Here is a 27,184-nt window from a genome sequence, read left to right as displayed (position 1 = left end):
TAAAGGCCTAGATAGATAAGAATGCTAAAGAATTGAAAGTTCCTGCCCATTTCGAGGCAAATTGCTTGGGTGAGGTCTGTGGTCTTTGCTCTATGACCTGAAGCAAAGTCAGCTGGATGGCCTTGAGCCGCTCCACTGAACAAGTAAAATGGTTTGGCCCCACTGCCTTGGCTTGGAGCCACCGCCACCACCACCACCACCACCACTACCACGACAGTGACTCGGATCAGCCTGGCCAGGGTGTAAGGAGGAGCTAGAGACTTCTTTTATAGCAATGGACCTTGAGAGAGCTCTGCTCACTTGGTCTTTTGGGCTCTCTCTCTTTTGACTTGGAAGAGCTTCATAGAAGGAGCTCTAGGTAAGTACTGACTCGTTCTTTGGGCTAGCAGGAACCTCAGAGAAGCAGCTGGCAGGACACAGGTGAAACAGGATTCTAGGAAAAAACAAACGCCTTTAATCCCAGCACTTGGGAGGCAGAGGCAGGCGGATTTCTGAGTTCGAGAGTTCGAGGCTAGCCTGGTCTAGAGAGTGAGTTCCAGGACAGCCAGGGCTACACAGAGAAACCCTGTCTCGAAAAACCAAACCAAAAAAAAAGAATGACACAGATAGAAAGATTTCTAAAGAGCTAGCAGCATATAAATAGTCCTTTTGTATATAGTTAAGAAAATAAAGTTACCTTGCTTAGCTAGCAGGTTTTTACCACAGCTCCTGCCTCCAGTGTCTTTATGGGTATAAATATTAAGTAAAATTTAAAATATAATTATTACAAGCCAGAAATTGGTAACATCCTTGATGCCTGTGTTAATTAGGGTTTCTATTGCTGTGAAGATACACCATGGCCCAGGCAACTCTTAGAAAGGAATATTTAACTGGCTTACAGTTCAGAGGTTTAGCCTATTATCATCACAGTGAAGCATGGTGGCACGCAGGCAGACATGGTGCTGGAGAGGTAACTGGTGTTCTACACCTGGATTCGAAGGCAGCAGGAAGAGACAATGAGCCGCTAAGCCTGGCTTGAGCTTCTGAGACCTCAAAACCTGCCCCCAGTTAACCACTGCCTCTGAAAATGCCACACCTACTCCAACAAGGCGACACTTCTCAATAGGCTAGTCCCTAGGAGCCTACGGGGCCACTTTCAAACTACCACGATGCCCATCAGTAGATGAATGGATCAGGAAAATGTGGTATATTTACACAATGGCATATAATTCGACTGTTACAAAAATGAAATCATGAGACTTTTCAGGTGAATGCATAGAAGTAGAAAAAAAAATCATCCTGAGTGATGAAATAAAGAATTAAAAGTGAATGCATAGAAGTAGAAAAAAAAATCATCCTGAGTGATGAAATAAAGAATTAAAAAGTCAAATATGGTGTTGTGATGCTTTGAGTGAGCATAGCCCCCGAAGGCTTTTATGTTTGTATGTTTAGTTCCCAGTTGATGAATTGCTTGGGAATGACTGGGAGGTATGGCCTCACTGTAGAAAGTGTATAACTGGGGATAGGCTTTGAGGTTCAAAAGCCTACACCAGGCCTAGTGTCTCTCTCTTTGTCTGTCTGCTGACTGTGTGTGTATCAGGATATAAAGCTCCCAGCTACTGCTCCAGCACCATGCCTGTCTGCTCTCTGTCCATGATGAAAATGAACTAAGCCTCTGAAGCTGTAAGCAAACCTTTAACAAATGCTTCTTTTTGTAAGAGTTGCCTTGATCATGGTGTCTCTTCATAGCAATAAAACAGTAACTAAACCAGGTATGTATTCTTTTATATGTGGATATTAGGTTTTAAGCTTCAGTAGGGAGGTTACTATATGAACAACTGCAGAGGTTACTTTTGTGGTGAGGAACTAAAGGGGAGGAAAGAATCCCCCAAGGATGGGGAAATAGAATATATAGAGAAAAACGGTGGGGAGGAGATTGGAACAGGAGGATTAAGTGGAGAGAGGAGGAAAGATGGGGTAAAGGAGGAAATATAGGGGAGGGACAGCTAACAGCAAGGACATTTGAATGGGTCATGGAAACCTACTATAGTAGAAGCTTCTAAAAACAGTGTTCATTGTACTGGAAGGTACTCTATACCCTACCAAAGGAGAAAGGTAAACACGAACTCAGCTACAAACCCTTTTACCTACTACTGTGACTTTCCTGCATGGCACACTGGTTACAACAGTGGCATAGATGTTTTTGGAGTAACCAACCACCAACCAACTGGATATAAGGCCCACACCACGTGATGAAACCCATGCCTGACTCTCTTCAGGTGGCCAAGAACCTGAGACTACATAGGCCATGAAGCTAGGGAAAAACCAAGTACTACTGTTGTGCTAAAGTAGCATAGTAATAATATGTATCCTAAGAACATTCCACTATAGATCAGTGTCTAAGATCGGTGACCCGGATCAGTGTCTCACTTAGGTATCATCAGACAGGCCTTCTCCTGCAAATAATTAGTGCAACTAATAGAGACTTGAGGCTGAACGACGTGTAGAATGTGAGAGACCTCGGAACACTTAGTCCTAATTGGGATGTCAAATCCCTCCCCTCAGGGCTCAGGGAACTCTCAGGAAGAGGAGGCAGAAAGATTCTAAGAGCCAGAGGAGATAAATGATATCAAGGAAATTGTCTTCTAGATACAACAGAACTGAAGCACATATAAACTCACAGCGGCAGCATGCATTGGGTCTGCATAAATCCAAACCAGATGGGGTCCCAGCACTGAGACGGAGAAGTAGGCATAAGCTCCCATACCCAACAAAGAAATGATCTCCAACTGACAACTGCTTCCAAAGGAAAAATTTGTGTCCTCAGGTCTCAGTGAGTAAACAACTACAGTTAAAGGAAGGCCCTATGTCCAGCAGCAGATGTCCAGCACAAAACAAACTCAAAGGTATCTGTAAAGTTAGGGTTTCCATTGCTGTGAGGAGATACCACAACAAAGGCAACTCTTATAAAGGACAACATTTAATTGGGGCTGGCTTACAGTTTCAGCTTAGCCCAGGAAGCATGGCAGCATCCAGGCAGACATGGTGCTGGAGAAGGAGCGCAGAGGAGACTCAAATTCCACTCTGGGTATAACTTGAGCCTATATATGAGATCTCAAAGACAACCTCCTTTATTAAGGCCCATAGATTCATGTGTTTGAATACTTGAGTCAACTAGAGCCACTCTAGGCTCTGGCTGACTCCACTCCACTACTGCTGCTATTCTTGGTGATCATCTCATGGTACTGGGGTCTTCCTATATGCTGGGCTCTTTTGCAACTAGCTACATTTCACTAACACCCTCTCATAGGCTCTCTTCATGGTACTAAAGCCTTTACCTCTTTGCATGATTCATGCAGTCCTGGGCCTTCAGCTGCCACTGAGTCTACACCTTCTCCAGAGGCTTTTCCTGGCCTTGAACAGTGCCAAGCCTCAGCAGCTTTCTATGACCCCTTCATGTCTTCATAACCAGTACCACATGGATGACTCTTGCACATTCCCAAGTATGGCTGCCAGGACAAGGTCCCTGACTCTATAGCCAGAACCCTATGGCTGAAATATGCTAAGGCCTTCTGCTTGCTGGGTGCTGGTACATGCCCCCCTTGTTCAAATATGTCTTCATCAGCTTTCTTTTTTTCAGTGGTTTCCTTTATTGCCTAAGCTTGGCCGTCATGGAGCTTGCTCTGTAGACCCAGCTGACCTTGAACTCAAGAGATCTGATACCTCTATCTCCTGAGTGCTGGGATTAAAGGCTCCTTCTGCTGGGAATAAAGGCATGTACTACCATGCCTGGACCTAAACTTCTCTTTAATTCCTTTTTAATTATAGATCTTTATAAGCATGACCATTATGCCTTAAGATCTGGATTAAATGTGTGTGTCGATCTGGATAAAAATTGTGTGTCATCCCACCTCAATATCAGGATCAAAGGCATGTTGTCTTCCTGCCTCAGGATCCAGCTCACAGGTGTGTCCTCCATTTCTAGACTGTAGTTCATCCCAGATACAGTCAAGGTGACAACTGGGGATGCCCATCACAACCCATCCCTTGTCAACTGACATACCATCATATCTCCTACGTCCAAGTGAAAACAGTAACCAGGACATAATAAGACCTAACATGACATAACTCCCTTGTACAATGCGAATGCATAGTAAATAGACTAGGTGACATAGTAGACTAGGTGACAATGTCCCTTTTTCTACATCTTTTCACAAGATGGGAGCTTACCTGGTGGGATCTTGCCCCAAAGTCATCGCTCTCTTAATTTCATTTTGTATCTTTAATCTGTTTATCTTCTTGAACACAGGATTTAGCTCCATTCCACTTCCTGGTGCCCCCTTAGTCCTTTATCTTACATTTTGTATTTTCCCTTTCTAAGCTTGCTATACTTGATCAAAATGCTCTTCATAAGAGTGAACCACAGAGCAGCGTCTATAGTAAGCTTTTTTGAGACTTTCTTTGTCAACGCAATTAATCTGAATCTTTTTACCTTAGTTTCAGGCAGACTCTTCAGACAAGGGCAAAAAGCAGCTACATTCTTCACCAAACTATCACAAGAACATTCTCTAGGCCACATACTAAAATTCTCTGCTGAAACCACTTTGGCTAGACCCCCATGGTTCAAATCACTCTCAGCACCAACATCTTCCATGCTTCTACTAGAATTGCCCATTAAGCCCCATTTAAAGCATTCCACAGCTTTCCAAAATCTACATTACTCCAAACAAAAGCATGGTCAGGCCTATCACAGCAATATCCCAGTCCCTAGTGCCAACTTCTATCTTAGTTAGGGCTTCCACTGTTATAAAGAGACAGCATGACCAAGGCAGCTCTTATAAAGGACAACATTTAATTGGGAGTAGCTTACAGTTTCAGAGGTTTAGTCTGGGAAGCATGGCAGCATCCAGGCAGACATGATACTGGAGAACAAGTTGAGAGTTCTATGTCTTTGGAATATTCTTTGGAGTTTTTTTTTTTTTCTTACACTGCTTTGTTTGGTAACTGCTGAGCCATCTCCCCAGGCCCATTCTTTTTTTTTTTTTTTTTTTAAAGAGAGCAAGAAAGGAGCGGAGTTTGAAGGGTAGGGAGGCGGGGATGATCTGGGAGACGAGGAAAGGGAGCCAAAATTGAAATATAAAATTGAAATAGTAAAATAACTATATTTGATTTAAAATGTAAAAAAAAAAGAGGGGGGTATTACAGATTTGTCTAACAAAAGCATTTTCTCAATCTCCAAATGACTCTAGCTTCTGTCAAGTTGATATAAAACGAGCCAGCCCAGCAGCCAGTTATCTCTTCTTGGGACCCTCTCATGGCAGTCTCTACTAGTTTCACAAGGATGTTCCAGAGACAAATGAGGGAAATATTTCATACATCATTAGCTTCTGTGTTTTGTTTTTTAGACATCATCTGCCCTGGCATCGGCCTTTGCTAAGTAGACCACACTGGCCCCAAACTCATGTTTTGGTTTGTTGTTTGTTAGGGTTTGTCCTAGTTAGGGTTTCTATTGCTGCGATGAAACACCATGACCAAAAAGCAAGTTGGGGAGGAAAGGGTTTATTTGGCTTATGCGTCCACATTACTGTTCATCACTGAAGGAAGTCAGAACAGGAAATCAAACATTGCAGAATCCTAGAGGCAGGAGCTGATGCAGAAGCCATGGGGTATGCACAGTAGGTGTGCTGCTTACTGGGATTGCTTCCCCTGGTTTGCTCAGCCTGCTTTATAATAGAATCCAGGACCACCAGCTGACAGGCCCTCCTCCATCAGTCACTTATTAAGAAAATGCCTTACAGCTAGATTTTATGGAGGCATTTTCTCAATTGAAGTTCCCTTTCAGGTAACTCTAGCTTGTGTCAAAACTTGCTTCTGTCTCCAGACTGCTGGATTTACCGATGTGAATTAACTTTTTCCAAACTTTTCTATAAATTGTTGTTTTAACGTATATCTTGTGTGTACTGTGTTATGTGTGCCACAGCATATTTGATTATGCCATGGTAGCCAACTCAGGTCATCAGGCTTAAAAACCAACATTTTTACCTGCTGAGCTCTGTTGCTAGCCTTCTAAACGTCTTACAGTCCATGCTTAAGATGGTTTTAAAGGTCCCGGATGTAGTTCAGTGCTAGAGAGCTTGCCTAGCAAGTGTGTAGCCTTCTGTTCCCATTCAGCAAAACAAAAGAAAGCAGTGGTTTATGTAGTTACTTAAAAAGCAACACCCCCCCAACACACACACACACACACACACAAACCAAAGATATGTGTATTAAAACACACAGGACTGGCAAGATGGCACACTAGATAAAGGCGCTGCCACCATGCCTGATAACTCGAGTCCATCCAAGGGACTCACATGGTAGCACTGCCTCTCAACAAGTCGGCCTCTGATCTACACACACATTTTAAGTAATTATAATTAAAAAAAAATAGAACTCACATTTTCCTGTCCTTACTATTTCTGAAGGCATCTTTGACTCAAGGGTTGGTTGGTTGTTAATGGGGGTTTCTACGTGATGCCCAAGCTGGCCTCAAACGCCTAGGTTCAAGTAGTAAAGTGATCTTTGTCTTTTGCTTCTTTCTTTCTTTTTAGGGTGACGACATTAAATGGTAAACACACTTCTTTTGGTCTATGTACCCACAAAGATTTTCAATAATCCAGGAGGGAGGCAATGCAAGATTCTTCCACAAGCTTTCCAAGCGAGGACAATGAGATTCAGAAAGACCAAGTGGTTGCGTGTTGAGTAGTTGGGAAGAGCTCAAATCCCTGATGCCCACGAACCGCTCAAACAAGCTCCACTAACGGCTGTTCCTAGACACTCCGGATCCTGATGCTCAGCGACTCTCAGCTTTCGGTAAGGTGGCACTTCCGCTGGCTCCTCCCTCCGCTACCAGTCACGAGTTGCCCCCAGGGCTCCGCCCCTTTGCCAGCCGATTGGGCAGCTCCCGTCTTCTGATTGGCTGTTCTTTTTGTGGCTCACCAACCCAACCGGATATAGAAGCAGGGTTTCCGCTTCCACCTTCTCCCACCTCTCGCTCGTCCTCCGGTAGCAGCCGCCAGCACAGTGTCTACTGCTGGGTGGGGTATCGGTGGATCGGTCGGTTGGTTTCAGCTTCGGTGTCGCTGCAGTTGAGTTGGACCGTCATGGCTGAGTTGGATCCATTCGGCGCTCCCGCCGGTGCGCCCGGTGGTCCCGCACTAGGGAACGGGGTGGCGGGCGCCGGCGAGGAAGACCCGGCCGCGGCCTTCTTGGCGCAGCAGGAGAGTGAGATTGCGGGCATCGAGAACGACGAGGCCTTCGCCATCCTGGACGGCGGCGCCCCCGGGCCGCAGCCACACGGCGAGCCGCCGGGGGGTCCGGGTGAGAGGGCGGCGGCGTTCGGGCGGGAGGACTTGCGGGCACACTCGGGTCGGTGCTGTTCCGCGGAACTCGGGCTTCTGGCTGAAGCTTTAAGCTCAAAGAGGAAGTGAGACCCTGTCTGGGTCATTGCACAGACCTCCGCTGCTGCAGGCTGCCGGCGTCCGAGTGCTGCTGGGCCGGGGCGGAGGGGAGCGAAGATGCAGTGACTGTCAGGATCCGAGCCCGTTCTGTCCAACTTTTCACCAAGCACTTGCTATGCTGGAAGCCTGGTCTCGGAAGCTGCCGCATTGGCGCAGTTTGGCCAGACTTACAGACGTGTTTGAGTCCACTCGGAAATAATTGGTTATTAGGAAAAAGTAAGAATAATATAAACTTTGGAACACACGTGCAAACAAAAATGTCAACATAGTTCAGCAGTTAAGATATAAAATGTTGGATTGTGGGGAAGAAGAAAGGAAGATAAGGAGTTCATAGAAGATGGGCTGGCGGTGGAAAAAGAAACTGGCCCAGAAGGATAGGTGTTACATTACATACATTGGATACATTGTTGAGGGTAGGACTCCTGGCCCTTCTCTTTGGAAATGGCTTTGGAAAGAATTATTGCCTCAGGAAAAGCCAGGGATAGTCCGGACCAATCAAAGAGGGAGGAAAAAAAGATGACTGCAGAGTGCAGTGTGGACCTTTCCACAGCTAAGCTCAAGCAAAAGAGAAGGGGTAGGATGACAGTTGGCCTTCGGATGGCTTCCTTGTGTGATGCTTAGGATTGTGGTGTGGGAGGAAAGATTGAGTGGAAAAGGCCCATTCAGTAGTAAAGGAAGTAGGAAATTGTTAGGAAAAAAAAAAGAAAAAGGAGAAACAATGGCTTTCCATTTACCAGGAAGAAAAGCTTGGCATTGTGGAGCATGCACTTAGGTATTTGGGACATTGGTGCCAGAGGTTCACAACCAGCCTGAGTAGTATGGGGGGGACCCTCTATCAAAAAATGCAATTTTAAAAAATTAAATGGCAGTCTCTGGGTGAGTAGGAATATCTACCTTCTCAACTCTGTGACTATGAGGCAGGTAACTGATGAGAGCAAACAGCATCAAGACAGTGATGGTGCAGGCTTAGGCTTTGGTGCACCAGAGTAATGCTTTGTGTGTATTTGAGGCCAGAGATCGCAAATGACCATTCTAAGCAAACAGAATATTTTCAGACAGACGTGCTCCTACTTTTCAGCCTCTGGGTTTGCTTATTTGTTTAACAAAAACAAACAAACAAACAAACAAAGCCCAGGACATTATGCTATCTCCTTGACAAATCATTCCCCAGCGAGGGCTTGTATGGGAACCTGTACTGTACTCCAGGTTTGCAGTTTTCCACAAGCTGCTTGGACAGAACTGGGCTGGAACCTAGAGCTGAGGTTGATTTTTAAGCAGCAGAGGCTGTTTTCTTTGAGTGGTCTTCTGCATTTGCCTGAGAACTTCTAAATGTTGCTTTCTAGCCCTCTAGTGTCTTTACTTCATTTAATAGAAAACTGAACCCTGGAGAGTCGGAACGTGGTTAAGAAAACAGCTGCGTCTTGACTCCCCTCTCAGATGGTACTGTTCTGCTGCAGATGTTTTAGAGGGTGCTCTTGCATGGAAGGAAGGCAGGAATTGGGAGAAGTAGCACCCATGGAAAGCATATGATTCCACGGGCAGTGTTGTGTGTGTCGAGTGTCACATTTGGATCACTTAATTATGTGGTCTATAGTAAGTGCTCATGTGTTTGACAAATAGGCGAAAAGAGCCCTGAACAGAGCACCCAGCTTTTGGGGGTCGGCAGTTTAGGAAGATCAAATGGAGAGACTGGAGCTGCACAGTAGTGCCTTTTTTCAGCAAAGGGAAGGAAAGGGCTGATCGCTGACTTAGTTCCTGGGAAAGACGTTTTTATGAAGTAAGCATTTAATGACTCAGTGCCAGGTCCTGACAGTGTGTGGAGGGTGGTCATAGTGTCATCTCAGCACTTCCTTTTGGGAGTAGAGAACTTCTGTACTCAACACAGTACTGGTTGGGATTTGGGCCATCCTCTGCTGCTTGAGGGTGAATTTAGGCAATTTATGTAACTACCATCACTGCCTAACCTGTTTTCTTCTCTGTTAAGGTGCATAATATATACTACATTGGTGTTTTAGGTTTTTTGGTGTTTGTTTGGTTGGTTGGTTTTGGTTTTTTCGAGACAAGGTTTCTCTGTGTAGCCCTGGCTGTCCTGGAACTCACTCTGTAGACCAGGCTAGCCTCAAACTCTCGAACTCAGAAATCCACCTGCCTCTGCCTCCCAAGTGCTGGGATTAAAGGCATGCGTGCGCTACCACCGCCCGGCTCACATGCTGTTTTAGAATTACATTAATTGGTCTATAAAGTGCTTACTGATGTGTAGTAAGCAGTCAGTGAATTTTGGCAACAATTTTCCTGGAAGTAGGAAGAAGCATTACAAGGCTTGAAGGCTTTGGGGTATACCCAGTAAACTGAAAGTGTAGATGGCAGCTTTGCTTCATGTACTTTCCAGAGGGACAGAGGGGAAAAAGACATAAACGTTCCCCCTCTGTGGAGAAAATTCCCATGGGAGATGCACATAGATTAAAAAGAAGGCTGGGCCAACACATACGTGTAGGGATAGGAGGTAAGCAAATGGGTGAAGTGGCTGGGGGCAGTAAGGAAGAACAGATGGTCAGGAAGGAGGCGGGCCTGGTGGAGAGGATAAAGAAGGTACTGATGGGCTACGGAGCGTGTGGCCACAAGGCACTGTGTTTCTGACAAGCCGAGAGAGATGAGTTAAGGGTTGTTCTCTGGAGGGAGATTAATTTTATTGGTAGAAATGGAAGAAAGAAATTAAGAGTGTTACACATGATATTTAAATATGCTGTGTATCTGCTGCTTCCAAACACTTCCTTATACCTCCGGATCCTGCAGCATCTGCCAGCTAGGCTGAGGTGTCTGCATGTTTCAGATGAGAACTGTGTGCAAGTTAAGCTGTGTCCAAAGGTAGCAAGCTAATCAGTGCCTCAGCCAGGATGCAGCCCTAGGTCTGCCTGACTTCACTTGCTGACATAAACATAAGGTTAAAGTTGTTTTGCTCCGTGGAAACTTTACTCTGGCCCTTGGTTATTTTCTTCTTGCGGGAATGGGGTGGTGGTTTGAGACAGGGTCTGTCCCTGTAGCCTGGACTGTCCTGGTACTTGTTATATATAAACAAGGCTGGCAGAACTCAAATCACTTGCTTCTGTCACCAAAGTTCCGGGATTAAAGCATGTCTATTGTGCCTGATTTGGCCTTTGTTTCTTTCTGGACTTCCCTTTTTGGTTTTTTGAGAGGGTTTCTCTGTATAGCCCTGGCTGTACTGGAAATCACTCTGAAGATCAGGCTGTCCTAGAACTCATAGAGACCTGCCCATCTCTGCCTCCCAAGTCCTGGGATTAAAGGTGTGCCCCACTACAGCCTGCCTACTTTCTGGACTTGTTAAGATGCCTGAGAACATTTTCTTCTGGATCATTGGAGTTAGTGTAGCTGTCTTAAATCAAGGGGCATAACTAGAATTCCTTTGTTTCTGTAGACTGTCCTTTGACTTGGGTCATTTGACTCATGTACGAATGAGAAGAGGACTAGAGAGATGGCTCAGTGGTTAATATCACTGGCTGCAGTTCCTAGCATCACTTGGTAGCTGTAACTTCAGTTTCTGGGGATCCGATTACCTCTTCTTGTCTTTGCAGGCATTGTATACACAGTAAACACCTACATACAGGCAAAGCACTCATATCCATAAAATGTCTCTAAAATGTCAAAAGAATAATATAATATGTAATAAAGAGCTCAAAGCATGTTCCAGAGGGTCAGGATGAATCCTCAGACCTACAGGACAAGCTACAAGTAGCTGAGGAGGTATGGGGTGTGCATAGCTCTGGTTTTATAGAGAGAGTAATGGCCAAAGTCTTCTTTTGGAAATGGCCCTAGGCCGAACTGTATTCATGTGTTAGTTGTAATATATTAACTCTACTGTAGGACTGGTCAGGCTAGCCTTTGGAGGCTCTGGGATTTAAAACTATCTCACTCTTCTACCTTATACAAAAACAAGTTCCAGGTGAAATAGATATTTTTAAAGTTCTAGAAGAGGGCCAGAGAGATGGCTCAGTGGGTGAAAGGCCCCTTCTGCCAAACCTGATGGCCTAAATAAGTCAAGTGTAATAAATTATTTTTAAGTACCAAACGAAAAATACTATTGTGGGGTAGCCTGTGCAGAAGCCACAAAGGAAGAGTTGGTAACATTTGCAGACAAATTAAATTGTAGATCTTAGTATTAAATGTCATAAGCCAAATTGAAAAACAAAATGGGGTGTTGGGATATAACTCAGTTGGTAAAGGGCTTGCCTAGTATGCATGAAGCCCTGGGTTCAATTCCCAGTACCACATAAACTGACTTACATGGTGGTGTAGGCCTGTATTCCCAGCACTTGGGAGGGGAGGTAGAATATTAGAAGTTTAAGGTCATTCTCACTAACATGATGTTTGAAGACAGCCTGGGCTACAGTGAAAGCCTGTGTCAGTTAAACACAGTCACACGTACACTCAGGGAACGTAGGAGATGGCTGAAGCTGCTGAAGTGCTTCCTGCACAAGCTTGAGACCCTGAGTTCGATCCCAAGGCCGCTGTAAAATCCGGCTGCTGTGCTGGATGCCGTCATCCCAGAGCAGGGAGGAGACAGGAGGCTCCCAGGTGCTTGCTGGTCAACCAGCAGACCATATCTTAAAAAATAAGGTTGAAGTCAATTGGGGGAAGATTTCCAATGAGAACCTTGGAGCTCCACATAACATACACAGGTGCAAGAGAGAGGAGCCTGGGGAGGGAGGTGAGCAAAATGGGAAAAATACCTGCAGATAGGTATATCAATAAAGAAAATTTAGAGATCAGAAGACAGTAAAAACAGGCAAATCTCAGATATTTGAGTAAAGAAGTCAGATATATCATTACCTCACAGGGAATAGGGACCTTCACAATAACATACCCTGTGACCCAGCGATTCTACAAGGAATTTATCAAAGGAGTAGGTGACTACACCAGCCAAATACTTTTATTCACTGTTAGAAGCCTTTGTTAAAATAGTTAGGCTATATGCTACCTACCTTTAGTTTCTTGCTGTATGGCTGACGTGCACCTGGAATTTGCCCAGGCTGGCCTCACAACCCTTGATCTCCTACCTCAGCTTCTGAGTGCTGGCACTACAAGCTGTATGAACACACATAGTTCATATCTACACTCCAGCCCCTGTGTGTGTGCATGCAGGTCAGAAGAAAGCTTACAGGAGTCCTGTTCCCCTACTGTTTGGGTCACAGGGATTGGACTCAGGACTCAAGGTGTCGAGTAATTTTTTTTAAAAAATTATGTATATGAGTGTTTGCCCTGCATACATATTTCCGCACCACTAGGGTCCCTGGTACCCATGGAGGCCAGAAGGAGAGCACTGGGTCTCTTGGAACTGGAGTTACAGATGGTTTTAAGCTGCCCTGTGGGTGCTGGGAATCAAACCTGGGCCCTCAGAGGGCCTCCAGTGCTCTTTATCATTGAGCCGTCTTTCTAGCTACCTTTCCTTACCGAAGTACTTTGCCTTTTGATCCAGGGCCTCTCTGAGGCATGCACAATAGGCAGGCTGTCTTGCCACTGAGCTGTGCTCTAGCCTATCACCTCTTAAAGGCTGGTTAGTAGCTCATAGATGCTACAGCACACAATATTGTATTCTACTATTAAGCAGCGCTGATTGACAGGCTGAATCTTATGTCTTGCAGATGCCGTGGATGGAGTGATGAATGGTGAATACTACCAGGTACAGAGTGCTCTTAACTATATTAAATGACAATAAACTAGAGTCTTAACTGTGATTTGAACTGACTGACCTAAAGACACCCCAGTGTGGGTACACTGTCTACCAGAGTGGACGTGGCATTGGTAGAAAGAGTTTTTTTGAGAAAACTAAAATTGAAACACTGTTCATCATCCTCAATTTAAGCACTGTGTTGCCATATGCCATATCCAGCACTATAAAAGTCACTAGTCACAGTGTAGTCCTGGAATTCACTGGGAGACTAGGTTAGGTTACTTCAGTTTCACTTGCCTCTGCCTCCTGAGAGCTGGGATCCACCACTAAGCCTGGCAGTCACTAGAACTTTAAGTAATTCTCTTTTTCTCTTTGTCAGAGTCTAATAAGGTTAAGCTGGTAATGATTCCCCAGTTGGCCACATAGTATAGTTCTCAAATCAGTTTGCAGCTATGAGTTTTTGTCAACGTGTTATTAGCTCTCAAGTCTTTACCCACTGCAGAGAAGCCTTCCTGCCCTCTGACTCATAGTCGCCCACAGTTTTTGATTTGACTGTAGTTGCTATACATTTTCTTTTTAATTCTTTCTTAAAATTCACTGTTTGGTTAGATGCTATCCAGTGACTGTCCTGTGTGGTAAGATGGCATTTGGAGTCGTAGGCCCTAGGCTTGGCTTTGCTATGTCCTTAGCGCTGTTACTTTGAAGGTAGCACATATCTCTCCGTCAGGTGAGGAGAGAAACTGATCACAGTGTCCTAATATCTCCCTTATCCACCCAGCTTTCCTATCACCCACTTGTGTCCCACTTTTTAACAGATAACACTAGTCTGCCTCCCTCCTGAGAGTGCAAGGACCCAGCTCAGTGACACTGCAGCGCAGGAAGCTCTGGTGGCGTGTAGGTTCTCCTGTTGCTTTAAGTAATCCTTTGACATTTTACAGCAGCCAGGCTCGCTGTGTGCCCTGATGCTCTACTCTTAGGAAGAGCGTTTCAGAACGGGTTGGGATACTGATGGAATGTGTAATTGTTTTGTGTTAAGGAGAGCAATGGTCCAACAGACAGTTACGCAGCCATTTCAGAAGTGGATCGGTTGCAGTCAGAGCCTGAGAGTATCCGTAAGTGGAGAGAAGAGCAGAGCGAGCGCCTGGAAGCCCTCGGTAAGGAGCCCCGCTCTGCCTTCGGGGTCTGTTCTCAGTAGAGCAGTTGCCGTGCACTGTACTCTTATCCCTTTGAAGCCTGCCTCAGCCATAGTGTTTCTGAACATAGTGTTTCTTGAGGAAGTTGTATTTTTCAGCCTAAAGGTCACAAGGCCACTGACAAGGATATGCTTCATCGGAGGCTATTGCATGAAGAACTCAGGAATATAGGGAGGCATTTTCTCCAGGAAGAGCCCGGATTTGAAGTGAAAGGGTCAGTTCAAGATTCCTCTTTACTGACTGTGTGGGCGCCTGGTTCCCGTCTTTCATTCTGTCACGGTCTGAGAGGAAGTCCGTGTTATTGACCTAGAGCTGAGTGCTGTTTATACAGTATATGGGACTTGAGGTACTGTTCATGTGAGCAACATTGACGGTTCACTTATCATTTGAAAGATGAATCTAATGTTAGAAAATGTGTTAGTAACTTTCCATTGCTGGAACAACCTAGTGGAGAGAATCAGCTTAAGGAAGAAGATCTAATTTGGCTCACAGTGTCAGAAATGGGCTGCTGGCTCTATTACTTTTAGGTCTCACAAGACAGAAACATCCTGGCAGAACAGAGAGAGGACATCTGTTCACCTAATGGCAAATAGGAAACAGAGAAGGCAGGAGGCTACGGACGCCGTACATCTTCAGAGGGACTCTCCACAGCCACTACTTCCTCCAGGCTTTACTTTCCCCTGTTACCAGCGTCTCCCTGTGGTCCATTCGATTGTGAATCAGTCATGGATCAATCCATCAATTAGGTTGGATCTCTTATAATCCAGTCACTTCCCAACAAATAGCGCCATGAGCCTTTTTTTTTTTTAAGGTTCATAATTGAATTTATATGTATGAATGTTTTAGCAGCATGTATGTCTGTCCATGTGTCTGGTACCTGCAGAGGTCAGAAGAAGGTGTTGGATCCCCTGCACCTGGAGTTATGGATGGTTGTGACCCATTATGTGGATCCTGGTCTTCTGCAAATCAACATGTGCTCTAAATTCTCAAGCTCCCTACCTGAGTCTTTTTAGGGGGTCCTATCATATCCAAATCATAACAGGAAACATGGACTTCTTTTTCTTAGCCTTACTATTCCTGTAAGGTAAGGGGTCTTTTTGCATTTTAAAAAATTATTTATTTTTATTTTATGTGCATTAGTGGTTTTGACTGCATGTATGTCTCTCTGTGGGTGTTGGATGCCCAGGAACAGGAGTTACAGACAGTTGTGAGCTGCTATGTGAGTGTTGGGAATTGAACCTAGGTCCTCTGGGAGAGCAGCCAGTGCTCTCAGGTGCTGAGCCATCTCTCCAGCTCCCTTTTGCACTTTTATGAGTAAAGGTATTAAGGGTTATAAATAGATTATTTGAAGCACACAGCTAAGAAGTGGAAAAAACAGATCTGAGTCTGTCTTGCTCTGCTTCAGGATCCACGCTCATCCTACTAGCTATGCTGCTTTCTAGATGCATTCTGTGTACGTGGTGGCCATCCAGCCAGGCAGGCCAGGCCCGACTTTGGCATCAGCTTCTGGTAGAATTGTACCTTAGTGTCACATATTCCTTCAAGACGAGGGAAGCCTGGTGGTGTGGAGTGCTGTGACAGTGTGAGAAGGTGACCAATAGTGTCTCTTTGTAGTCCTGGCTATCCTGGAGCTTGATGTGTAGACCAGGTTAGCCTAGATATAACTCAGAGTTCCTGCCTGCCTCAGCGCTGAGATTAAAGGCATGCAATATCATGCCCAGCTTAATGACTTTCATTTAGTTAGAGTGTGTATCTGTATGTGTGTACTTCATTTATTTTAAGATTTGTTTATTATATTTTGTGTGCTTGAGTATTTTGCTTACACGCACACATACACACACACACACCCCAGTGGTGCCTGCTGGGACATCTCTCCAGTCCTACATGTATGGCTCATAGAGAGATGTGCACACACTCCTTCTGTTTTGGCTGATCAGCTCTAACATACAGGCACAGCTTCTGTCTCTTTTATTCTGTAACTCGTAGAAATAGTGAAGTCTTCATGTACCTACACCAGTATTCTCCCAGACACTGACCTAATAAAGCATAACTCCTTGTGTTTCAGATGGGGTAACTGACTCCTAGAAATAGGAAAGACCTTGTCCAAAACAGAGTGACCCTGAATAGCAGTAACTAAATGTCTTTTCCTAGGTGGAGATACTTGGTATCTATACCTTTGGTCAGTTTGGATGTGGTAATACACAATATCGTAGGCCCTGGCCATATAGGATTATTCAAGTACTTGTAACTGAATCCAGAAGCTCAGTTTTAAACTTTGTTCATTTTTAGTAAGCTTACATTCCAGTAGCCATGTGTGGCTGGAAGCTGCTGTATTAGAGGGTGTCGTTTAGGGAGGTGAAAACAGAATGACTGGTCTTAGCAGCTGTAGTTTTTCTGCTTGCTTTTTGTTTGTCTTTAGTGAAGGTTTGGAGGCAGTTTGTCTTCACAGAAAGAGTATATTTTGGTGGTAGGAAATTCCTTCCTTCCTTCCTTCCTTCCTTCCTTCCTTCCTTCCTAATCATCAAGTTTGTGTTTTGGACAATTTTTTGAAGAATTTTCTTAACTAAGAAGGCTTCACCCAGCTCCACTACAGAGTCGCATAGTGTAGTCCTATTTGACCTGAAATTCGTTGTATATTCCAAACTGGCTTTACACTTAGGAGCCTCCTGAGCTCCGTGCTTACAGGTACGCATCCCCAGTCCCAACTCAAGATGGCTGCTTTAGGGAAAGTCGAACATTGAGTCTTGTACTGCAGTCACATTGTTGGCAGTTAGAGGTTTCTGCAGTTTTACCCTTTTTCCTGCAAGAACTGAAAAAGCACAGGTGTTAAAGTAGAGTCGGTGGCCGTGGTCTCAGATGGCAATCCTGTAAGGAGCAGTGAGGGTGGCTGGGGAAGAAGGTTCCTGTGCCGAGCTCTAAGGAGGCTCCTTCCTTTCTGCTGCAGCTCATGCTCTTAGATCTGTGTCCCATCAGGCTGCACAGGAAGGATTCTGAATTACTTCTAGTAGCACATCCTAAATCTGTGAAAGCCAGGGGACAAACATCCTGGTTTTTATACTAAATACATTCTGTTTCAGATGATCGCCCATTTTACTTCAGTTAGACTAATCTATTTTAGAAAAATGCCCATATTTTAATCCTAACATTTAATGAAAAATACATATGCTGGCTATGGTGACACCTGCCTCTAATCCTACTAATTGAGAAACAGACAAGTTTGAGGCCAGTCTGAGCTGTACAGCAAGTCCATTTTGGGCCACGTAATGAAACTCTGAAAAAACGAACGACTTTTTTTTTTTTTAAAGATATAGTCTCTCTATTATGTATCTCTTGTTTCTCTGGCTGTCCTGGAACTTGATACTTAGATCAGACTGGCCTCTAATCTACAGAGAACCATCTGCCTCTGCCTCCCAGATGCTGGGACTAAAGGTATGTGCTGTCATGCCTAGCCCTAACAAAAAATAATTTTAATGATTGTTAGAATACATAGAATATAGTTCAATCAAAAAACCACTTGAAATTTCAAGGTTCCATTATGGGCCCAGGATTGGACTGAGGTCATCAGGCTTGTACGGCGGGTGCTTCTACCCCGGAGCCGTCTTACCAGCCACAAAAGGGCTGCAATTGGGAGGTAATTCCACTTTGGATTTAGGTTTGGTAGTAGAGTTTCATTTCATTGAAGCTCACATGGCCTCCTCAACTTGGAGAATCTGATAGCAATATAGTTTCTCCTCTGTCCTGTGTGTGCCGTGGACAGGACCATCCGACGCTCTCTGCCAGTATGTCAGAGGCTTTAGTGGAAACTCCAAGTAGACAGGTCTCGAGTGAGTGCCAGGCCAACAACAAAGAGGAGAGTCTGTAATGCAGGACACTTGGAGGTGACTGGCCTAGGTTGTTAGTGTGTCTTGCAAAGGGCAGATGCCCAGGAACGCTCCTGCATCTTCAGACCGTTCTTTATTTGATGCTACCCTGCCTTCACTCTCCTTCTCCAAGATGCTAATTACAGGTTGGGCTCTTACTCTGCCCTTGGAGAACTCTCTGGATTACTGGTAGCTTTGATGCTTATATAATCAAGTGATTATTTCCAGGCTTGCCTTCTGAAGCAAGTCAAGTGTGAGCCTGAGAGCAGACAAGGTCTTTGCTCTCCCTTATCTATGGCAAGTTCACTCAATTTTTTTAGTTTTTTTTTTTCTCCCTCACTGCTGAAAATGAACCTAAAGTTTATCTTCTTGGGAGTATTGTAAAGATTGAGATACATGTAAAACACATGCCAAAGAGGATGCCCCAAGAACACGTTTGACTGTTAGAGTGACTCACATGTTGTCACCACCGGTGATCGTGCTTGTCTACCTTTGTGACAGGTGGTCTTCAACTAAATATTGTGCAAAACTACATTGAGTCGTAAAGCTTCACATTGGAGTTGGGAAGACGGCTCGGGGGCTAAGAGCACTTGGGACTCTTGCAGAGGACCCAGGTTCAGTTCTTGGCACCCACACGGCAGCTCACAGCTGTCTGTAACTCCATCTCACGAGTTCTCATGCTTCCGGCCTCTGGGCACCTGCATATGTGCCTGATTGTGTGTGAGCATACACACACACACACACCAAAATAAAAAGCTTCCAAAGGAGGAAATGTTTTGAGAATCCAGGGTAGCAAACCTCCACATGTGAATTTTCTGAACCTACTGTCTTGACCTCTCGGCAACTGTTGAACAGTGAGTGACCTTGTGTCCTTGGCCCTGCGGCTCCTCCATCCCTGTTTGCTTTCTGTTAGCTCTGTTACAGACTAACTGCTGTCCAAGCTGGAATAGGTAGTCTGTGGTCCGATTTGTGAGTCATTTCTACCTCTGCTAATTTTACTGTTAAGTTCCCTGCCTCGTACAAGTGTTTCCACCATATTTATGTTTAGGGGAGCAGTGACTTTGTGTAGTGTTTCCACCATATATGTTTAGGGGAGCAGTGACTTTGTGTAGTATAGAAATGTGAGTGGTTACTTTAGGGGTCTGGACTATGTCCATCTCTAGAAGAGTTAGAAGAATCTGTTCAGTTAGTTAGAGTGCTTGCCCAGCATGCTCACAGTCCTGAAGTCCCTAGCACAATTCAAAACTGGGCATAGTCATACATTTCTGTAGACTACCATTCAGAGGGGGAAGCGGGAGGCAGAAGTTCAAGATTTTCACCAGTGTCATAGGTTTAGGGTCATCCTGGGCTACATGAAAGACTGGCTCAAAAAAAGAAAAAAAAAGAAAAAGAAAAAAGTTGTATGTATTCCTGTGCACCATATGTTTGAAGTACCTGTAGAGATCAGAAGAGGGTATTGGATCCCCTGGAACTGGAATGAACTGGTTGTAAGCTACCGTGGATGTGGGTACTGGCAATAGAACCCTCGTCCTCTGAAAGAGTGGCCAGTGCTCTCAACTGATGAGCCACCACCCATCATTTTTTCTCAACATATGTCCGTCCAGACATTCTTATACCTCCTATATTCAGTAGGACCAGAATGTTACATGTTGAAACGAACTTACTTTTGCTTTCCCTCAGTTGTATTCTTTTCTCTCTTCTACAAGACGCCAATTCTCGGAAGCAAGAAGCAGAGTGGAAAGAAAAGGCAGTAAAGGAGCTAGAGGAGTGGTATGCGCGGCAGGACGAGCAGCTACAGAAGACAAAGGCAAACAACAGGTGGGCCTTTCTCTGCGACTGAGTCAGAGCCATTCTAGAACCCAGTCTAGGTTCCTGGCTGTGCCTGCCTTCTCAGAAAGGCCTCGGAGATCTGGAAGAAACTGCTAGAAACAGAGGCAGCAATTCTCCTGGGTCTTGTGAGCACAATTCAACTTGGATTGAGTTTGGCTCTTGAACTGGGTCTGGTTTCATGACCTATAATGGCGTGATCTGGGAAAGTTAGGGCTGGAGATCCCTGAGGTGAAGGGTCAGTTGCAGAGTCTCATTACGTTGGAGACAATTACAGACTAACTTATACAGATCTCCTAAATGTAGCCCTGCCCTCCTAAAGAGGCTTCCTGAAGTCCTTAGCATGGATGTGCTCTGTAATTAGCTCAGGATGTTCCAACATGGACTACAGGATTAAGGCTTCACTGACTACTGCCTCTGCTTAAGAAGCTTTGGTTCAATAGGGAGAGAAAGTACTCACTCTCCTATCATTACCAGACAGTCAGTAGCTGTGATGTGCACTTATTTCTTAAGGGCCCTTACTTCTTGGAGGTAGCCTAGGGAGATACTCAGAGCATAGCTCCCTGCCACAAGGCAGATTAGCTTTCTGCTGGATTCAGAGCCACCTTTTACCAAGTAGGAGGTATTCCCCCACTCATTTCATTGTTAAAACAAACAAAAGCAAAAGCAAAGCCCAAGGCAGATTAGGCCTTAGGTTATTCTCTATGGGCTGGGTTGACATTTTGGGGGCAGCTCTTAGATGGAAATCTGTCAGAAAATGTAGCTGACTCCTTCACCAGCCCGCCAATGCCATTGTGAAGCAACTGTGACAGAATAAGTTGATGGTCCTTTAAAACTGCCTGAGTCCCTTGATCATCTTGGGCATCCTTTGATGCCAAGCCCAGGCTTCTCAACCTGGCCATTTCTCCGAGGGATATGCTCTTGGGTCAGCTGCCTGGGGCAGTTACCATCCGCTGCCCCATGCGGGTGTGAAGTGTGGAATGCCAGGCTCCTTTGCTCTCTCCACCTCAGGATGATCCCCTCCAGGGCCAAGTGTGGCTCTGCAGTAAAGGAGGATGCTACAGTGTGGTGGTGCTCCCCAGCAAAGGTGCCTCGGCACCTGCTCTACTCTGAAGGCCCTAGGTCAAGTCCACTAACTCTTCCCGTATCAGGTCCCTATGGCTTCAGCAGCTTGACAAATAGATTTTCAAACTTAACAATGTAGACATTGGGAACAGGCTTTCTGTTGCAGAGGTTTTTGCTTACTCCCTTTATTTAAAGGATTACACCATGTCTATTGTAGGAACTTAACCTTAGAGGCTGAGATTCTGAACATGTAGTCAGATTGTAGCACTTTAGTTTCCTTGGAATTGTAGAACGTTGAGTTGCCTGATCCTCCCTAGTTTCAAAGAGAAGAGATTTCTTTTTTTTTTTGGGGGGGGGGGGGTTTCGGGACAGGGTTTCTCTGTGTAACCCTGGCTGTCCTGGAACTCACTCTGTAGACCAGGCTGGCCTCGAACTTAGAAATCCACTTGCCTCTGCCTCCCAAGTGCTGGGATTAAAGGCATGCGCCACCACTGCCCAGCGAGAAGAGATTTCTTATGGAGTGTTAACATCGCTGTTAGACACCAGCTTATCTGCCTTGTAAAACCTGCTCACAGGCTCAAGGCTGAGTGCATAAGTTAGGGTATGCTAGCCACCATCCCCCAATCCTAGGACACGAGAGACTGTTTTTACTCTTTATTCCTGTGGTTTTGGTTTTTATGTTTTTGGTTTTTTGTTTTTATTTTGAGACAGTCTTTCTATGCAGTCCTGGTGGCTGTGTCAAACTCAAGAGAGATCCACCTGCCTCTGCCATCCCGAGCACTGGGATAAAATGCCTGTGCGCCCGGCTTCCAGTGATTTCTTCAGAGGATGGTGGTTAGGAGGATTTATAAATGATTTGAAGGGCTAGGAGTGACGCTGTGTGACGCAGGGCCTCGTGTTAAATCCTGAAAACCACACTGTTATAATGGGATGCTCTAACAGCTGAGGCAGAAATGAGGCTAACCTGGGACATATAGACCGATTCTTAAACAAACTACCTCACCAAGACATTGGGAGCACATCCAGGCCAGGTACTCCTATGGGGTGTGGAAGAGTCAGCAGAAGCCTGGGGAGGGTGTTTGATTCTCATGTGGCCAGTCCTGTGCTGTCAGTGTCAAGCTGTATCTTATCCTAAGTTAGGGCCTCCCTGTCGATGTACCAGAGCATGGATTACTGAATAGTGTTCCCTTCTCAGAGACTCAGAACAGTGGAAGTCTGCAGTTCATCTGTGGGGACAACTCCAGAACATCTCCCTTCCCAAGCAGGAAGAGAAACTTTCCCCTTGTCTGTGTTAGGACTTTCAGCTCTAACCAAGGCCTAAAACCATCTGAGAAATTAGAGCCATTATTCTTAGCAGTGGTAGACTTTTTCCATGCCCACTGTGGAGCTATTTATAGAATGAAGTTCTGAATTGTTATTTTAGGCCTTTGGTCAGTCATTACTCTCCCCCTTTCTCAGGCTTCCCTGAGCACCCTGACAGTTGCTGATTCCAGGTCTGCCTTATCCTGGGAGAAGAGCAGACAGGTGGGGTGGGGATGCCTGGGCTTGTGAGTATGATTTTGTCCTTCAGAGGCCCTGCTTGTCATTGACAAGCTCTGTATTCTTGGGACTAGCTGTGGAGAGGTAGAGCCTCTCAAAGGCCTTTGTTGTGAAGTGTTGCCCTGAGGGGAGGCAGTAAGCCTCCTCCCACCCCCAGTTAGAGCAGGGCAGCATGGATGGATTAGGCTGAGCCTTCTGTAAACTAAGGGATTAGGGTGCAGAGCTGCCTGCCCTGTCTGCCTCCCACCCACTTGACTCACCAGCAGCTGTTTCCCTGCCGGGAGTCCCGAGTTACAACCAGGCTGCTCCTTTTGCTTTCTTTAAATTTCCAGATATCCTCCGGGTAGAGAATTAGGAAGGAATGAAGGGTATGTATGCATTTTAAAAGTAAGCTAGAACGGTGGGAGGTGCAGTTCAGTTAGTAGTGATTGGACAGCCTGTGCGAGGTCCTGGGCCTGGTCCGCAGCACTGCCTGAAGTGGATACGCGAAATCCCAGCATTCCTAAGATTGGGGGACAAGAGGCAGGAGAACTAGAATTTCAACATCATCCTCAGGTACTTGTCGAGTTTAAGGCCAGCTTGGGCTACATGAGCCCCTGTATCAAAATGAAATAAATACAAACTAGAATATTACTAGGATTTGCTTTCAGATAAATGTGTGTGTGAGTTAATGAGTGATCATGGTCGTCTTTAAAAGTGACCCCTCCACCCAGTCACTGCCTCACTTTTGGGAGGCCAGGGCTACTAAGTGAGATCCTGTCTCAAAACACAAAAATTTCCTGTTTTCTATCCTAAAACAATGTGACAAAGGACAAGCTGAGACTTAGCAAGGTTATTCATAGTGTACTTTCTTGACACACTGAGCCCTGGTTAGTTAAATCCTGTTGTTTGATACACTCCACATCCCCACCCCCAAGTATATAAAGACTTGCTAAAGGTCAGGGGTTTAAGCTACACTTTGTCAAAAGCCCAGACTGGCATATAAGTGTTTAGAAACTGTCCTGGCTTCCTGAGCAGACACAGAACCCCAGGGCCAGAGCCCAAACTAACTTCCATTTCCCCAGACCACTTACCCTCCAGCCTCTTTTATGTCTAAGACTGACATTATACAGCAGCCACAGGGGTTTATTCCACCAAGCGAGTATGAGAAGGCAGTGATTGGGCTTAAATCCTTGGGACTATCCCATCTGTTGGCTGGCAGTGATCACACCCAGTGATAATTCCTGAGGCCGGCAGAGAGGCAGCATGGTGTCCTGCACTGGCAAATGTTAATTTATAGTGAATAAAACGTGCACTGTGAGCCACGCTGCCACTAGCTGAACAAGCCTTCACCACTGAGCCTCGGTCAGCTTACCTGGGAGGAGGGCGAGAACACCATCAGTGTTGGTGGTAACGGTTGTGGTGTGTGGAATGGCATGTAGCCCATAACAAAGTGCTTACTAAAGGTTGTCGCCAGTAAGGCCCAAAGCTGAAGCTGCAGTGCTCTCCTGTGGAGAGCCCATGAAGGCCAGCTTCCAAGATGCCTCAGTCACTGGAGTGTCCACCGCTGGAAGCCCCTAGGGTCAGATGGAGCCCTGGGAGCAGCTCCTGGGTGCCATCACACCTCTACTGTGGATTTTAGATGTTTCTGCTTCTCAATGTTTTCTCTTTTTTCCTGCCTGCTTGCCTGCCTTTTGGACTTCTTGCTGTCTAGGGTGGCAGATGAAGCTTTCTACAAACAACCCTTCGCTGACGTGATTGGTTATGTGTATGTTGGAAAACTAATTCTTTTTCTTGTTTTGATTCTTTCTTTCTGTTTAGAGTTAATGCTCCTTTTTGTCACAAGTTGCTTTGCTTTTTAAAATATTTCACATTGGCTCTGTGGGGCTGCTTGAGAGTTGATAAGCTAGAAATGACCATTGCTAATCTTGTCGGACTATCACTCCATGCACTCCCTGGCGGCCATTTTCATACTTGAGGTCCTGGAGGGAAGAAGCAAGCTTTCATGCTCTCTCTGGCAAGGGTTTGTTTTGGGCTTAGATGGGTCTGACCACTTGCTGGTGCTGCCAGCTTCCGGGCCCTACTGCCTGCCTGTCTGACTAAGATGGGAAGGAGTCTCCCCTGTGGAGCTAGTGAGGACCTAAGGTGTTAGGGGCCACGGTCAGCAGCACTGTCTTACCAGAGTCAGAGCTGGGGGTGGGGGGGCTCTTCCTTGCCAATTCCTGATCCCTAAAGAATGTGAAGTGTCACTTGCTCAGGCAGCATGGGTATCTGTCACCGTTTTTCCCTGGTCTCAGATATCAGAAATTGCTATTTTAGTGGCCAGCTTCGGTGCCCTGTCCCCTCCCCCCAGCACAGAGTTCCCCAGCTGTGAAGTCAAGATACTCAAAACTGTCCAGTAAACTACTTCAGTTTTCTCCCCCAGAAAACTATCTTTTCTGGAAAAGCTTTTTTTGTTTTTAATAAAGATCCTTGTTAATGGAAACAGTATTGCTGAGGACTTGGAAATAGTCCTGTTTTCCTTTATGATGGAACCAGGAGGAAACAACAACAACTTGGGGAAGGTGGTGACAGAGTCTCTTGGGGCCCATGATCCTGAGATGGCTACCTCATTAGACGGCAGAACTGGGTTTCCTGGGGCCCTGGGTGAGTTTGCAATGAGACTTGTGAAATGCTGGACTTACAGGTGGTGTTCGCTTTAACTTTTACACATTCTCTGGAGTAGAAATGGAGACTGGAAAAGTTGAGTCTGGGTTTGCTGGTCAGCAGGGTGGCCCGGCAAAGGCGGCTGCACGCTCCCAGGCCTAGGAAGAACGGCAAGGGCATGTCTAGCTTACTGACCATCTACATTGAGCCATTCTCATTTTCTATATCTGACCTAAAGTTTCTCCTTGTTTCTTTTCTTCTCTTCACCTTTAAGCACAAACATAAACCATCCTTGCTACAGCCTAGAACAGTTAAGTAAACCTTTCTCACTGCCCCTAACTGTGTGTGCCATGAAGTCGCAGTGTTGTAGTGGCTCTGGGCTTCAGCGGTGTTTGCCACGGCCATCCCTGTGATAGTGCCACCCTCTGTCCCCACAGACCAATCATCTCCATTGCTTTTGCTTTGCCCGTGATGCTTGTTGGAGTAGCTGAAGTCCATCGTGTCTCCCACTTCTCCCACCGTGCCTTTGAGCTGTCGCTCCAGCCAGTTAGTTCCCACTGGGGGTGGGCTGATCCTCGTGTGAAAGAATGCTGGGAGTGGCATCCTGCCAAAAAGCAGCTCACGTTGGCTCTCCTACCAGGGTCTTCCCTGAATGGCACCAGACACCTGGCTGGAGAGAAAATGGCAGACTGTTGGCTGTGAATGTCCTAACAACCCCTTCCAGAATGGCTTTAGTCTCTAGTGCCTGCTAGCATGGGAGCTTGGTCTTGAATGCCTTTTGCTCTGCCCTGTTTCTCTCCAGCCTTAGGAGTAAGTTTGAGGCTATTATGCAGTGACCCAAGGGCTTTTTAGAAGTCTTAATTTCCTTGAACCTCAGTATAGCCCAGCACAAGCTACTCTGCAAGCCCTTGATGAGCCTGCTGCTTTGTTCTTGTTTAGAAAAGCAGTATGCAGTTGGCCAAGGACTTGCTTTTTCATGCTCTGATGAGCAAAGCCAGCCATAGAGACAGACTGAGCCCTGAACCAAACCTGTACTCCGCCATTTCACACAGCAGCCTGGGTACCTGTATCTGGGAGAGCTGGCCACATGTCTGCCCTTGCTTCTGACCTGAGCTAAGGGCTGATACTCTCTAGAAAACCAGAATGCCACTGAGTCAAAAGTCACTTACTCTGTAACAAGTTATAGCAAGGCAGCCACCAGATTGCTCAAAGGGTTTTTTACATTAAACCAACATATTTTGTTATTGCTTCCAGGGCAGCAGAAGAAGCCTTTGTAAACGACATTGACGAGTCATCCCCAGGCACTGAGTGGGAGCGGGTGGCCCGCCTGTGTGACTTTAACCCCAAGTCCAGCAAACAGGCCAAAGATGTCTCTCGCATGCGCTCAGTGCTCATCTCCCTGAAGCAGGCCCCCCTGGTGCATTGAAGAGCCACCCTGTGGAAACACTACGTCTACAATATCTTAATCCTACTCAGTGAAGCTGTTCACGTAATTGGATTAATTATGTTGAGTTCTTTTGGACCAAACCTTTTGTCTTTAGAGTTGATCATTGTTTGTGATTGCATGTTTCCTTCAACTGTGTTCTCCCTGGCATTCAGAGAAGTAAGAGGAAGAGGAAGGGAGGGAAGCTCCCAACAGTAGCCTCAACCTGTGCTTTTGTGCATTATTCTGAGAATAAATTTCTGTTTCAAACAATATAAATATGAAGTATCTTTAATTGATATGAAAATGGTCCTGCAGCTTGGGGCAGGCTAAAAGGGTTGAGTGAGTCTGTTATTTCTGGAGCTGAGAAGGCATAGCCATTGAGCATCCACCCTTTTTAAACTATAGTAACTCCATATTTCTGGTGTTTGAGGGGGTGGGATACTAGAGAGTGAACCTAGGGTTTTGGGTGTGCTAGGTAAGCATTG

General features: G+C 45.6%; 1 protein-coding gene across 1 annotated transcript; it reads left to right on the top strand.

The window, feature by feature from the left end:
* Nucleotides 1–80: 80 nt before the first annotated feature.
* On the top strand, nt 81–26,975 carry Clta (clathrin light chain A). The gene is made up of 6 exons (XM_028770301.1): nt 81–358; nt 6,570–7,338; nt 13,136–13,173; nt 14,201–14,318; nt 19,924–20,035; nt 26,528–26,975. Exons 2-6 carry the CDS (start codon nt 7,122–7,124, stop codon nt 26,697–26,699), a joined length of 657 nt encoding a protein of 218 aa, XP_028626134.1. The 5' UTR covers nt 81–358; nt 6,570–7,121; the 3' UTR covers nt 26,700–26,975.
* Nucleotides 26,976–27,184: the final 209 nt, after the last annotated feature.

This window comes from Grammomys surdaster, unplaced genomic scaffold (genome assembly GCF_004785775.1).
Source record: "Grammomys surdaster isolate TR1022 unplaced genomic scaffold, NIH_TR_1.0 199, whole genome shotgun sequence".
Taxonomy (NCBI): domain Eukaryota; kingdom Metazoa; phylum Chordata; class Mammalia; order Rodentia; family Muridae; genus Grammomys; species Grammomys surdaster.
The sequence above is the reverse complement of the archived record's forward strand: the minus strand, read 5'-3'. Positions and strand labels throughout refer to the sequence as shown.

Coding starts and splice junctions, on each gene's coding strand:
- Clta (XM_028770301.1), top strand. CDS start 7,122: ATGGCTGAGTTGGATCCATTCGGCGCTCCCGCCGGTGCGCCCGGTGGT. Junction 13,174..14,200: donor TGAATGGTGAATACTACCAG/GTACAGAGTGCT, acceptor TTTTGTGTTAAG/GAGAGCAATGGTCCAACAGA. Junction 14,319..19,923: donor CGAGCGCCTGGAAGCCCTCG/GTAAGGAGCCCC, acceptor CTCTTCTACAAG/ACGCCAATTCTCGGAAGCAA.